Source organism: Crinia signifera, chromosome 1 (genome assembly GCF_055691185.1).
Source record: "Crinia signifera chromosome 1, ASM5569118v1, whole genome shotgun sequence".
NCBI classification, from domain to species: Eukaryota; Metazoa; Chordata; class Amphibia; order Anura; family Myobatrachidae; genus Crinia; species Crinia signifera.
Window position 1 is genome coordinate 450201130 of NC_139217.1, and position 14824 is coordinate 450215953.

At 42.6% G+C, this 14824-nt stretch overlaps 1 protein-coding gene across 1 annotated transcript in view; it reads left to right on the top strand.

Annotated features, from left to right (window-relative positions):
* Positions 1–657: 657 nt before the first annotated feature.
* The window catches only part of GDNF (glial cell derived neurotrophic factor), a 32740-nt gene continuing 18573 nt past the window's right edge, over positions 658–14824 (top strand). Inside the window, exons 1-2 of the mRNA XM_083154573.1 lie at positions 658–1353; positions 13243–13473. Coding sequence (XP_083010699.1) covers positions 13269–13473 — 205 coding nt within the window. The 5' untranslated portion in view covers positions 658–1353; positions 13243–13268. The remainder of the gene's footprint in view (positions 1354–13242; positions 13474–14824) is intronic.

Below are 14824 nucleotides of genomic sequence, written 5' to 3' on the forward strand. Positions count from 1 at the left end.
AGTCTGTGCCAGCAGAGCATGAGTTAATAGCAGAGAGCAGCAGACCCCTTATCTGCCAGTGCAGTGTGCAGTGTGTAGGCTGCTCATCTGTGCACACCGGCTGATTTGCATCGTGTCACATTACTACTGTCGGAAATATGTACCATTGGTTCAGCAGGCAGCATGGGAGCTGTCACAGAGAATCAGGCACTCTATGGAAATAAGCCCCAGTCCCTAACATGGGCACAAATCACTCACAGCCCGGCACAAGTAACCCTTAAGTTCCCTCTGAATTACTATGGGACAATAATTATCTGCCTGGGAAATAACATTAATTATGACCTGGACAGAAGAACTACTGTGATATCAATCAGGGTGTCCCCCCAAATACCAGTCAAACACCACCCCCACCCCCCCCCACCCCCCCCCCCCCCCCCCCCCCCACACACACACACACACCACCAGGCCACCTCCTCCACCCCCCTGATGCATCCAGAGTAAAATAAATGATTTTAGAACATTGACTTCACCAGTGAGATATTCAGAAACTCTGGAGAAGGTCCTGGATGCGTTGAAGTGGTAGAGCCAATGGGAGGAGACCCCCCTGCAGCACGTCACGCACAGGGAGCCTATAAATCCATCCCCATCGCTATTCCACTTGGCAAATATTCCCTTTCATGTGGACTTCTCCACATCTGCCCTGCAGCCAGCACTGCTTCCACTCTCAGCTCAGCAAGTGCTCCCAGCACAGGCAGGACAGCAGCAGGGGGACTCTCACTTTGTAGGATTGCAGAAGTGATCATCAGTCTCTCTCCACACATGCCAATTGGATCTTTATCTTGTGCAATGTACCCATATCTGTGCCAGGAGAAAGTCTACTTGCTTTTGCAGCAATCTCCAGCCCTGGTGATTTCTCCTTAGTGACCTGCCTGGGGTGTTACCTACCCTCCCCTCAGCTGTGATCTCCCTGGGACCAGCAGCTGCTGTTACAGGAGCCCCCATGTCTTCATCTGACTCGCAGCAGTTGTTGATGGTTTGTGGTTATTGGATTCCTCACAAGGATTTTAGCCTCCAGATCCACACCATGCAGAATTTTTGCTGCTGCCTCTGTTTCTCTGGTTGATCCATTTGGAGGGGATAAGGAGAGGACACGGTGTTGCAGCCGGTTCCCTTTTCTCATTTTTGCAGGGCTGAAGATCAGTCCGACTCACCTGCCCACCACTGTGGTCAGATCTTTGCCCCCCAACCCCCTAGCCCAGGAGGACACTTCTTCTAGGACAAGTTGTTAGCACACCTGGACTCCCAGCCAGTCACTTCTCATTCCCCACGGTCCGGATTCATGTCCATCTCAGGGCTGGAGAGGCCACACAAACGGTAGGTGTCCCTAGGAGGCTCCGGGCTGCACCTGGGCGCCCTCTTATACCGTTCCACCACTAACATGCAACAATGTAACAAGGTTCCAAACACTAACATGTAACTAAGTTCTAACACTAACATGCAACAATGTAACAAGGTTCTAACACTAACATGCAACAATGTAACAAGGTTCCATCCTCTAACATGCAACAATGTAACAAGGCTCCAACACTAACATGCAACACTGTAACAAGGTGACTGACACAAATAACATGACACATGTAGCAAACACTAATATGAAAATATTAGTAAATAATGTAAAAACGTTCCAAACACCACTAACATGCAACAATGTTCCAAACATTAACATGACGTGTAACAACGTTCCATATGCAAAAATGTAACAAGGTTCGTGACACAAATAACATGACACGATGTCACAAGGTTCCAAACACTAACATGAAGTGTAACAACTTCTATGCAACAATGTAACAAGGTTCCAAACACAACTAACATGCAACAAGGTTCCAAACACTAACATGCAGTGTAACATCATTTTTAATTATTGACTATTTATGTATTTATTTACTATTCTTATTTATTTAAATATCTACATTGATATAGAGCCGTTAGTTTATTTGTTTTTTGCAAAAATAATCCAACAACGGTTCAAAATGAAAACGACAAATCATTTCATCTAGTCATCTAGGGGGACGTTGTAAATATATACAGGAAAGTGTATGTGTATGTACAACCTGGGGCACTAGAAGTTGCAGCATGCACACTGAATGAGATCTGTAGTTCTCTCTGTAGCAGCTGGAGAATGATTTAGCTCTGTGGTCCCCCCACATTGAGGTAGAAGTGCCTCCAGTAACAAGTCACTTCTAGCTGTACCCCTGTCTGTCACCAGGAACGGTGCTGGGCTTTGCCTCGGGCTCCTCTCCCTATGACGCCCCAAGTGGGTGAGATTGTTGTGTATGTGTGGTCTGTGTGTGTAGTTGGTGCATTGCTGTTCTCTACAATGACAAACATACGCCCGATTTAACAAAAGCACATCCTCCTGTTTGATGCAACACAAGAAGGCAGGTTGGGTTGATCCCCCTGTGGTCCTGCAATCTATTATATATATTATACACTCTTCCAAAGCTTAGAACTTATGTTTAATCAAATGTATACTTTAAGAGTCTACATTGTCATAGCTGCAATATTCTGTAGACTATATATTGTCACTAAATGTATCACTTTGGAATCCTCGCTTTAAAACACACATTATTGCAGAGAGTTTTATTTCTCATGCATTGTTGGCTTTCTATATATAAATATACACTGTATAGATATGAGCCCCCGTTGTGTGTCCTCTAAAATTTGCAGCGATGCCTTAAAACTTGATCAGGCTTGTGACACCCAAGTTATTGTTTTAATGCACATTTCTTAATACACTTGGTTAATGCTACTGAATGTAACTTGCCAGTCAGTTGGAATTAGCGTGACAACATATTCCGCGTCTATTGATCACATATGACTGCGAGCTGGGAACCGCACTCATAAAAATGCTTCTCGCGTCCATGTGCGTCCTGTAGACATGTCAAAGTGTACTCTAGCGGCCTCTAGTGGCAGGTGGCGGAATGACACCCCTCTATTAACCTGTACGACAACATCAATGTCTTGCAAAATAAGAAAAATGATAAAAAAAAGATACATTGTAGCTAGGCTGCAATATATTGTATTTTTTCAAATGCAGCCTTTAAAGTCACGGTATATGTGGAAGTCATTAATATGCACTATTTAGTGCTGACATGTTTGACAGTGCTGTAAAATTCTTAATATTTATTATGTATTATTAGTAGTATTTAGTATGTATTCGTAGTTAGTGACTAGTTAGCCTATATGATTAATTCCGTTCTGCCTGATGTATGTATGTATGTATGTATGTATGTATGCATATAGACTGTAAGCTTCACTGGGGATGGAGAGGGATGTGAACGACTAAATATTCACTGTAAAGCGCCGTGGTATATGTGTGCGCTATACAAATAAATAAATAAATATAAATAAATAAATAATGCCTTTATTTATTGGCTTCATTATAGACATTGCATCCAAGGCAATATAGTTACTAAATTTAATGTGGGTGAGATTTATCAAAAAAGAGATAAAGTACCAACCAAACAGCTTCTCTCATTTTCTCAAAAACATCCTGCAAAATGACAGAAGCTGATTGGTTGGTATTATATTTCTTTCCACTTTATCTCTCTCTAAGTTTCGGTAAATCTTCTCCCTGGCTATTTATCCCCTAACACCGGTTCCCAGACTTTCTTGAGTAACGGAGCCCAAGGGTATCAGCATTGTGTTTTGTTTTTTTAAGTTTATTATTAACCCTTCGAGTGCCGAGCGAATTTGTCAAATAGGTGTGAAAATTACCAAGCAAACATTTGTATTCATCATAATGACCTGTAATGTTACCTTTATATAGCCAATAAAATCTTTTTTTTTTTTTTTGCATGACATTTTTAATTTGAATTTATATAACCAATGTGAATGACGCCGGCATTTTTAGCAGATATTTTGCACATCTCTCACAGAGATTTTGGCACTCAAAGGGTTAATTATGTGTTTAAAAAAAATGAAATACGTTGTGCTTACCTGTCACCCCTAGGTTCAGCTGTGTGTTGGTGATGGTCACAGTTGTATTGTAATTGTTCTCATATTTTATGACTGGCAGCCACTGGCTTTTCCTATCACTTTGACTATAATTTGTTTTTGGCCTGGACCACTAACCCAAGGCACCATGCAAGTAGGGATGCCAATCCCAGGCATATTTTCAATCCCAGAATTCAGGATTGAAAAATGCCCAATCCCAGGATTCCCGGGATCCTGGGATTGGCGTCCCTAATAAACAAAACAAAATACCCCACCATTACCTTTATGGCAGGGTGTGGGCGGGAGCAGCCAGGATCTGTGCGGGCACCGGTTAGCTGGGAACTGGACCGCCGACCAGGGAGCTGGAGGCGCGTCTGGGAGCATGCAGTGCACCTGTGGGCGGGCAGAGCGGCTGTGCGGCCTGCGCAGCGTGACCTCTGACAGTTGCACTGCATAGTGCTGCAGGCCGGGCATCGGGACCAGCCGGGCAGCATTTGGCATTAAATTACGCATGCGCAGTGTAATCTAGAAATCCCGGGATTGGAAGCTCTAATCCTGGGATTGAAATCCTAGACTTTTGGGGGCCAAATCCCGGGATCCCACCGATCCCGATTCCAGGACTAGCCACCCTACATGCAAGTTTCTCGTTGCACCCTTGGGAACCCCTATCCTAACCCCCAGCAGTTTTACATCAGAGATTAGAGTATAGTTAGAGGATGCCAACAGTAAATTGTTCTACATAACAAGTGACCAATGTTTAGCATTTTGTTGTGCTCTCTTCTGTTACACAACGCGTTTCGTCCTCTTGGTTATCCTCACATAAAATAAGCAGCCAAAGAAAATAGTTCTTGATTTCAGCCTAAAATGCACAAAAGATAAGGGTCCTGTCAATGAAGCGCCGTAAGTGGTTTTCATTACAGTGTTGTATTTCAAAACAGAAAATATACACACCCAGTCCCCGCCCTGACCCCTATTCATCCGCCTATTGTTATCTTCTATGAATAAACAGACACTGGTTTGGATTCAGAACAAGCCTCAGTCGTGGTGTAAACCATTCTGGGGCGTGTTCCAGATCAGCCTTACCGGGTGACGAATAAATGTGAAAACAATTTATTTATTTTAGCATCCCCCCCCCCCCAATAAAAAAATAACAAAACTTTTGCGTTCAATATAAAACCAAAGCACATACAATACTATCCAATCATTTTTAATCCCTTCATTTAAATTGGCTTTGAAGTAGGAAATGGAAACAGCCTTGCGCACGGTACAGTTTAGCAGGAACACATTGCCATGGCGTGTCTAATGTAAAACACTTGTGGGATGGGAAGACTTCAACTGTACTTTAAAAGAGTCTTCACAAACTTTTCTACATTGTGCGGCACTGAGCAGTTTGATGTCCATGTATCAGACTGTATGAGTTGATTAAAAGCATCAGATATAAATATCAAATTATAATATAATTGCCGCTATTATTATTATTATTATTAATAACATTGTTGTTTTTGTTGTTGTTTATATTTCATTTCTCTTCTGTTACAATTTCTCATTGTCCAGATATAGCGCATCTGTCTCTCTTATTTAGACCCCCCCATAAGCAGGTCCGATTAGGCCTATTTTCAGCCGATTCTGATGGATCTGGCCGTCGGATCGGATTAATACCGGCCAATTCGGATGTGTTTTGACATCTGTTCGATGCGGGGCCCTGTTCAAACCGGATCGGATCCAGAGATAATATGTGCTGCACATACGATCTCCGGATTCGGCCCCCTCCCGGCATCAGTGATTGGGGGGTGATCGGATGGACATTGCAGCAGTGTATGACCACCTTTAGAGAGCCTGTGCTTAGCTTGTAGTGGTAATCCCACATGTAGCCATCGATGTAAAGTATGTGTGCCATGTGTGTGATTTTGTGGTGCGTAGGATGGTGATAATATATTGTCACTGAGGTTTGTGTGTTGTTGCCATTTATGAGTAATTGCATTATTGATCATTTTACGGCAGATTTATTAAGCCTGATGACGTGAAAAAGTGGTCGGTGATAACGCACCAGCCAATCAGCTCCTAACTGTCAAGCAACCGGTTTAGTTTTCAAAAATGACAATTAGGAGCTAATTGTCTGCTGCGTTATCACAGACCACTTTATTCCTTCATCAGGCTTCACACATCTGCCCCTACAGTATATCTTATATTGCTAGTAATGCAAAAGGAGTTTTCCGGCTTGTTGAGTTATTCCTCGTTGTGTTACATATAGACAGTTGTTAGATGTGTATCGCACATGTAGGCTTACACAGTTGTTGCTCTTTCTACAGAAACCAGCTCCTCGTTGTCATTTTTCAAACACATCCTGTAAAATGACAGTTAGGAACCGACTGACTGGTACTTTTTCTCTCTTTGTTTTATGTCTCTTTGATACACCTACTTACTATAGTTTTGTGGTACAACTTTGTCTAGAATGTGGTCCTGCTGTCAACATGAACGTCACCATATTAATGTTCTGTTGGATCATTGTTGCATAACTATGAATGCCAATATTTAATAAGTGTTTAGATGGCCACTTCCTGTTACAGCTGTTATATTATTAGTAGTAGTAAACATAGAAACATAGAATGTGACGGCAGATAAGAACCACTTGGCCCATCTAGTCTGCCCCTTTTTTAAACATCTTACCTCAAACCATATTTGATCCTTATTTTTTTGTAAGGATATCACTATGCCTATCCCAAGCATGTTTAAATTGTACTACTGTGTTTGCCTCTACCAACTCTGATGGGAGGCTATTCCACTTATCTACTACTCTTTCTGTGAAGTAATTCTTCCTCAGATTTCCCCTGAATCTTCCTCCCTCTAGTGTCAGTGCATGTCCTCGTGTTCTGTTGCTCCCCTTCCTGTGAAGAATGTCTCCCACCTGTACCTTGTAAAAACCCTTGATATATTTGAAAGTTTCTATCATGTCCCCCCTTTCTAGTAGTAGTAGTAGTAGTAACTCCAGCCTACAAGTTCTGGGATACAGGATTAAGGATCATTAGTGTAGTTGAAAAGAAAACATTTTGGCAGCCATTTTGTTTTCTAGCTGTAAAAGGTTCCACTGTTTCCAAGATAATTGATTGGCTGTGTGACCTGAATATTTGTCCAGCCCACAAAATGGCTGCCTACACTGACTGGTATGTTTGACTGTCCGTAATGGGTAACAGCACATCGCGGCCTCTCTTGTCAAATTTATCATTCGTTTCGTCTTGGATGCCCAACTTTATGCCCATCTAGAATGCACCTTATGTCTTTATATTATGCCCAGTCTAGTTTCTCTCGTCCAGTATATTTTTCTATCCCTGTAAATAAAAATAGTAGCAGCATGGTGAATATTGAGGTCATTCCTCATGTGTTGGAAAGGTATCTAACTAGTTTAAACACTCCTCTGAGCGCTGTTTAATTTCTCTATCTGTGACATGCTCTGCTTAGATTAACTCCACATCTCCGGTTACAAACCGCAAGCCGAGGCATTCTGTATAAGTGTCTATAATGCCAACAGGATGGGAGATGGGTGACACTGTGAGACGTGAAACCTGTGCATACAGTACCTCCTGATGGTGGCCACAGAGGGACACTTAAGATTGGTCATAAAAAGAAATCCACAGACATGCACTCAGCTCAGCAGACACAATTATTATTGGTATTATTAACATTATGATTTGTTTATACATATATACACAGTCTGTAGTACCTCACAAAGTACACAAACAGTAAGTGACTTACAGCCGCGGGGGCGTAAGTTCATACCAGGCGCCCGGAGGTGAAATAGAAGGTGAGGTGGTGCTCTGCCCTCCCAGTGGTTTCAGCTTGCACAAGTGCTAATGTCCCAGTGACTTGCCAGCGGCACATCTGGGAGAATACAGATTTCGTATTGCAAGTGTGGCTGCAAATAATAATAAAAAGAGCCCTGATGGGGGTTTTACCCAAGCTTTGGGAGATCAAATTGTGAGAGATAAAATACCAGCCAATCCGCTTCTACTGTATGTTCCATTTTACAGGATGTTGGATGACCAGAATGGATTGGTTATGTTATTATCTTTCTAAGTTTTATCTTTCCCCAAGCTTTGATACTCCCCCCCCCTCCTAAAAGTTTTATTATAATTAGCGAATTTTCTTAGAACAACTTCTGCACTCCTTTCTTTTGTCATATAAGACAAAACAGCAGCGCTGTAGACCACCATATACACACACACTTTGATTTGTTAAAACACATTCCAAGACCCTTCAGATCAAGGGAGTTTCAAAGGGGGTTTGTGAACTTAGACAGCAGTCATCAGTGACTGTAGCAAATTACTATAAAATAAGTGGAAATAGATCTGTTCTAGATCATCAGCCCCCTCGTTCTTCCTTTCTTGGTGCCCCTCTGACAGCTGGAGCCAGGTGGCCAGTGCCTCCAATGTCCCTGGGAGTTGCGCTACTTATCAGCAGTCATAAAACCCAAATAAGCAGTGGGGAAACCAATCCGAAAGGTATTATACTATTGTATACAGTGGGGAGCTGATGATGGTGTAAGTGAGGAAAGGAAGAGTACATAAGGGCAGAGGGCCCTGCTCTTGCCACCTTACAGTCTAATAAAATCCTATATTTCACCTACCACCCCACATAGAAATAACACATGATAACTCATCTTTGGCACTTTCCAATTACATCCTCCCAAAATGTAAATTTGAGAATCTGTTACCCCCAAGGGCGTAGCTACCATAGGTGCAAGGTGTGCAGTTGCTATGGGGCCCATAGCTGAAGTGGGGCCATCTTTACTGTCAATTTAATATGTCTTACATACATTTATCACCTAAATAGGGGGCCCTACAAACTTTTGCTATGGGGCCTACGAATATCTAGTTACGCCCCTGGTTACCCCTGCTTCCAACTTGCAGGACTAAAGACATTTTTCCATGAGAACAGGAGGATGGGATGAAGCTATCAGCTTCAGATGCTCTGAATGTAATAGAAGATGGTCGTAATTTGCAAGCTAGCCCACCAAAGTTTTAATTCCATGTGTCTATAGAGGTCAGTGGAGAGGCATGGAGACAGTTCTGAGATAGTGGTGGGAGAGTTCTCCCAAATTGTTGGTCCTTGGGGTAGTAGGAGGGGGGCAGTGGAGATATTAGGTAGAATCTCCATTATAGATGTAGCTAAGCTTTAAGACAGCATTTTTCAACCACTGTACCACGGCACCTTAGTGTGCCTTGAGCTATTCTCAAGTGTGCCACCAGATCTAGAGATGTGTCCAGTTTACAGCCGCCACCAGCTCAATTGTTATTCACTGTTCTCTTGTTTAGATGTGAGGGCCAATGTATTTAATATTCGTTACCTGTGAGGACAAGTGTGATTATTTTTTCATACGGGGTGAATGGCTTTTTTTTTTTTTTTGCTGTGGGGGCCAATGTGTTTTCCCCTGTGGTGTGCTTTGGCATTTTACAATCTTGTTTGTTGGACCACGAGATGGGAAAGGTTGAAAATCGCTCCTTTAAGTAAATATTTATGCAGTAATCCATAAGGGGGGGAAATAAAGGAATGAGGGACAGTGGGAAGGAAGGAATAAAGGAAGGTACTGTAGGTCTCCATGTTGGGATGAAAGCCTTTTCAAGGGGGCTTCACAGAGAGCAATGAAAGAAAGGGTTAATGCCGCAGGACTGATTGTCTATTTTTGCTTTGCATATACTTGGCTCTAGTGTTTCCCACACAGAGTATTTTCGTAGTGTAAACTTTGCTTTTACTACATTCTGGACATGCAATCACTTGGTGAGAGGTTCTTTTCTAGAGGTTCCCAACACTGGAAGCTGCTCCCAGAGCAGCACAAAGGTAAATCCCAAACAGGCAAAGATAACTTTGCTAAAGTATAGTATAATATTATTATTATTATTATTATTATTATAATAATAATAATAATTATTATTATTATTATTTTTATTATTACATTATTATATATTATATTATATATTGTACTATATTTTCTTCTATGCCACCAGAAAAGGTGTTTTGCAGATAAATAATATCATTTACAAAGTGCACAAAGCAATGTGGGTATTGTGAGTAAATAGGTATACCTGCCAGTTATACTGACTGGCTCTCAGACTCTCATGCGATGGCAGAGGATGGAAAAGGGGAGGATGTAACATTGAAGACAGAGCTCAGAGAGGCATTCCAAAGCTCCTCAGCTCATTACATGATATGCCAGGTGACATAATTTTACATGCTAGTTCCATGATACAGTGGAAACTATAAATGCAGACAACAGCAGGGGAGACGGATCAAAGAAAAAAATGGTAGTGATTTAACACTACCACTCCAGGCGCTAATGATGATGTAAAAGATTATATATAATATTTCCTTAATAATTTCCAAAAGCAGCAATCGGTATGGTGTTAGTAAAGGACTCCCTATTTAAGATAAATGGACAAAAAGGAAAAACTGTAACCACTGCGCTGATACAATACATATATATATTTATATCTTTTTAGCGTTTATAAGTGCTCGGCACCTATAGAGACTCAGAAGCCTGTGCTTTCTGCAAATTCAAGTTATTAACCGTCTGAGTGCCAGTTTGACAAAATTGGTGTTAAAATTGCCACGCAATAATTTTAGTCATCATAATGACCAGTAATGTTTACCTTATATAGGAAATATAATCTTTTTTTATACAACATTTTTTATTTGAATTTATATAACAAATGTAAGTGACGCTGATATTTTGCACATCTATCAAAGAGATGTTGGCACTCATAGGGTTAAAAGAGTGCATGTATACATTTATATTTTTATATATATATATATATATATATATATATATATATATATATATATATGCCTGTGCCTGTGAAGATAATAATGCTGTGTCCCCTTTAAATTATCCTGCAATTGTAGGAATAGATAATGTGGTACAAAACGCAGATTGTGATTAAATAGATAAAATCCTGTATGATGCTTGTTATGCATTCAGGTGGCTGTAATTGGTTGTTTAGTTGTGGCAAAACATCAGCCGACCAATCACAATGAATCACGATTGTGCTCTTTGACAATGTGACAGCTGGCGTACCTGCTGGGTGACCTGGAACATATGACCTGCTAGGTGGTCTGTAAACTGTGACAGTTATATGCACTATGCGGGGATATTGGTGCGAAGGGTGTGAAAGGGGTAAAATGTTCCGCCCAGACAACCTTTGCCAGGCTGAAACCAGGCACATCAACTAGTTTATTTTAAACAAGTACCTGTCATTTCTTCAGGAAATTACTGTTTTAGCACTGAAAACTGGTGTGAGGACTGTTCCGTGTGTATTGTAGCGCAGTAGCCGTGTGTATTGTAGCGCAGTAGCCGTGTGTATTGTAGCGCAGTAGCCGTGTGTATTGTAGCGCAGTAGTTTTTGGTTGTAGTCAGGATAAAAATTGTCTTTGATAAGGGGACTATCCCATATGCAGGTTAGGTATACTCAGCCCAAGTAGCATACAGTATATAGGGGCAGATGTATTAAGCTTGGTGAATTGATAATGTGGTGACAAAGAGGGTGGTAATAATGCAGAAGCCAGTCGTCTCCTAACTCTCATTTTTCAAACCCAGCCTGTAACTTGACAGTGAGTAGCTGATTGGCTGCTGCATTATCTCCTTCTACTTTATCACTTCACTAGGCACTGAAGGGCATATCAGGCATGGGATTCTCAGATTCCCTCATACCAGCTCTCACTTTACCCTGAAGTTCAAGAACAGTTTAGGAAGCTTTGCTCATCTCTATTCCAGACATACACAGTCTCCCTAAAAAAGGGAAGGGGGAGGTTAGGCTGTGGGAATGGGGAGGTTAGGCCAGGGCCAGATTAAAGTAGGGGCAAAAGGGGACAGTACCCCTGGGCCCCCCTCTTGCTAGGGGCCCCCTGTGGTTTGCATTTATTGGGAGTGGGGTAGTGCTGCAGCTTCACCTATCTGCCAATGTGACAATGATTAATGGTACTGAGCATGGGGTGCCAAGGCACACTGACTGCACAAGTGTGCAGTGCATTACTGGGAGTTGACCAAGTCCCATGACACTTTGCACAAGAAGGCAGAGGCTGAGAGGTTTGTGCTGAGCTCTGATTGGTGGAGCTCATTACATGCTTCTCAGGTCCATGTAGGACAGCAGCAGCAGACTAGTCATGGGAGGGTTTTTAATCAGAGGCAGCAGTGGGACTGTGAGGTCTCCTACAGTCCTACAGAGTAAGATGCAGAGGGACAAACACAGGCTTTTCATGTGGTATGTATGTGTGTGTGTGTGTGTGTGTGTGTGTGTGTGTGTGTGTGTGTGTGTGTGTGTGTGTGTGTGTATATATATATATATATACTGTATATATATATATATATATATATATATCTCCTTCCCTTGCAGTTACCCATTGACCAAGTTTATACTGCATTTACTCTGTGTTTTGACAGTGTAATATTCTCCCATGCAGTTTGCGGCCAGTAATGACAAGTGCAAGGGGACCCCCTGTCTAAAGTGCCCCGGGCCCCCAGAAGGCTTAATCTGGCACTGGGTTAGGCTGTGGGAATGGGGAGGTTAGGCTGTGGGAAGGGGGAGGTTATGGTTAGGCCATGGGAGGGGAGGTTGGGCTGTGGGAGGGGGAGGTTAGGGTTAGGCTGTCGGAGGGAAGGTTAGGCTGTGGGAGAGGGAGATAAGGCTATGAAGTGCGTACAGCCACCCGCGGGCAAAGCAGAGCAGATATCCCTAGCCAGTGCCTCACCAGCCAAAAGCAAGTGATTTTGTCTGGAACAAACCATGTTGCTATGTAAGGGGGGGGGATTTATTTATATAGTTTCTCTGCAGGGTAAATACTGGCTGCTTTTGCATGTAGCCCAAAGATGTTAGACAGCATTATTTTTACACTACAATATAGATTTCAGTTTGAACACCCAAATCTAACTCTCTCTTCACGTTACATCTGCCCCTCCTGCAGCATGGTTTTGCCCATTTTTGTGCTTTGTTCCTATTCAGACAAAGCTGAATCCGGCCCATAGATATCTCCCACATGTACAGTTTGAGATAGTAGACCTATGAATAAATGTTTTACATGTTAAACCTGCCTCTCAGCAATCTGGTGCCTGGTTTCCATCCCCGAATGACCCCCCTGAGAAGACTGCTCTGTAGCGGATGTTGTAGGGAACATTTATAACAAGAGAAAGATGAAATAAGCTTTAATGAAATGCATGTTTTTTTTTTCCCCAAAAATATTTTGCAAGGATTTACAATTGCTTCTTCTCTTGTCTCCCGCAAGGTCCCTTTCTTGGAAGTCTTTCTAAGATGAAGTTATGGGCTATCCTGGCTGTCTGCATTTTGCTGTTCAGCTCTGTCTCCACCACCCCGTTGCCGTCACACTGGGTAGCTGGTAAGAAGAGATCTAGTCAGGAATCGTGGTTGCAGGACGGGAACGCAGCTTTGGGGATGTATGAAGTAGATCCGGAACCTCCAACTGCCCTACCGGGGCAGGCAGATGAGCACAAGTTGTGTAAGTATATGTGCATGGTGTCTGCCTTTGGATCCTACACAGCTCCATAAACGTCCATGTGTTCTGCACATGGGTGGGCGGAGCCACCTGGAATTCAATGTTATGCTCAATTCCAGACCCTCCACCGTGCAGCAATTTATAACGGAGGGCCAGTTAGACTAAGCAATTTTCTTAGTTCCAACTGTCATATTTTAGATACGGTAGATAACTAGTCATAGGGGAAACCGGGGGTAAGTGCACTGCTGTGGGGTCGGGGATGTAACTCAGAGGAAGTCACCATTCCACAGCCACTGCACAAGGTGCTCTCTTTGTAGATCTATCCAACATTAAGCATTTCATGCATCTTGCATCAGAGTTTCCCAAACGCCACCATTATACTCCAGGTTATAAAGTTGGGGGGGGGGGGGGGAGTTTGATGCCAGAAGGCTTGTCTGCCCATCTGGGGGGCCTGGTGTGCCAACTGATTTTCGGGAGACTTCTAGGAGATCTGGGAGAATAGGAAAAAATGACTGGTTCTCAATCATGGATAATGTTAGAACCTGGACTGTAAAGGCCTTGGGGAACATTGTCTAAATGTCTCAGATCACTCAAATGCAATAGCCATGGGTCCTCAAACTGCGGCCCTCCAGATGTTGTGAAACTACAAATCCCAGCATGCCTTGCCACAGTTTTAACACTCTCTTATAGCAAAACTGTGGCAAGGCATGCTGGGATTTGTAGTTTCACAACATCTGGAGGGCCGCAGTTTGAGGACCCATGCAATAGACTGATCACAGATTCAGCAGCATAGGGATTCTCAGCTGCCCCGGAGGACAAAGGTTATCTAATGCCCTCAGTGGCCAGGATATAGGTTATCTAATGCCCTCAGTGGCTAGGATATAGGTTATCTTATCCCCTCAGTGGCCAGGGTATAGATGAAAGATGAAATAATCTTTAATGAAATGCATGTTTTTTTTCCCCCAAAAAATATTTTGCAAGGATTTACAATTGCTTCTTCTCTTGTCTCAGTGGCCAGGGTATAGGTTATCTTATCCCCTCAGTGACCAGGGTATAGGTTATCTAATCCCCTCAGTGGCCAGGATATAGGTTATATTATCATCACAGTGACCAGGGTATAGGTTATCTAATCCCCTCAGTGGCCAGGGTATAGGTTATATTATCACCTCAGTGGCCAGGATATAGCTTATATTATCCCCCCAGTGGCCAGGGAATAGGTTATCTAATGCCCTCAGTGATCAGGATATAGGTTATCTTATCCCCTCAGTGGCTAGGGTATATGTTATCTAATGCCCTCAGTGACCAGGGTATAGGTTCTCTAATCCCCTCAGTGGCCAGGGTATAGGTTATCTAA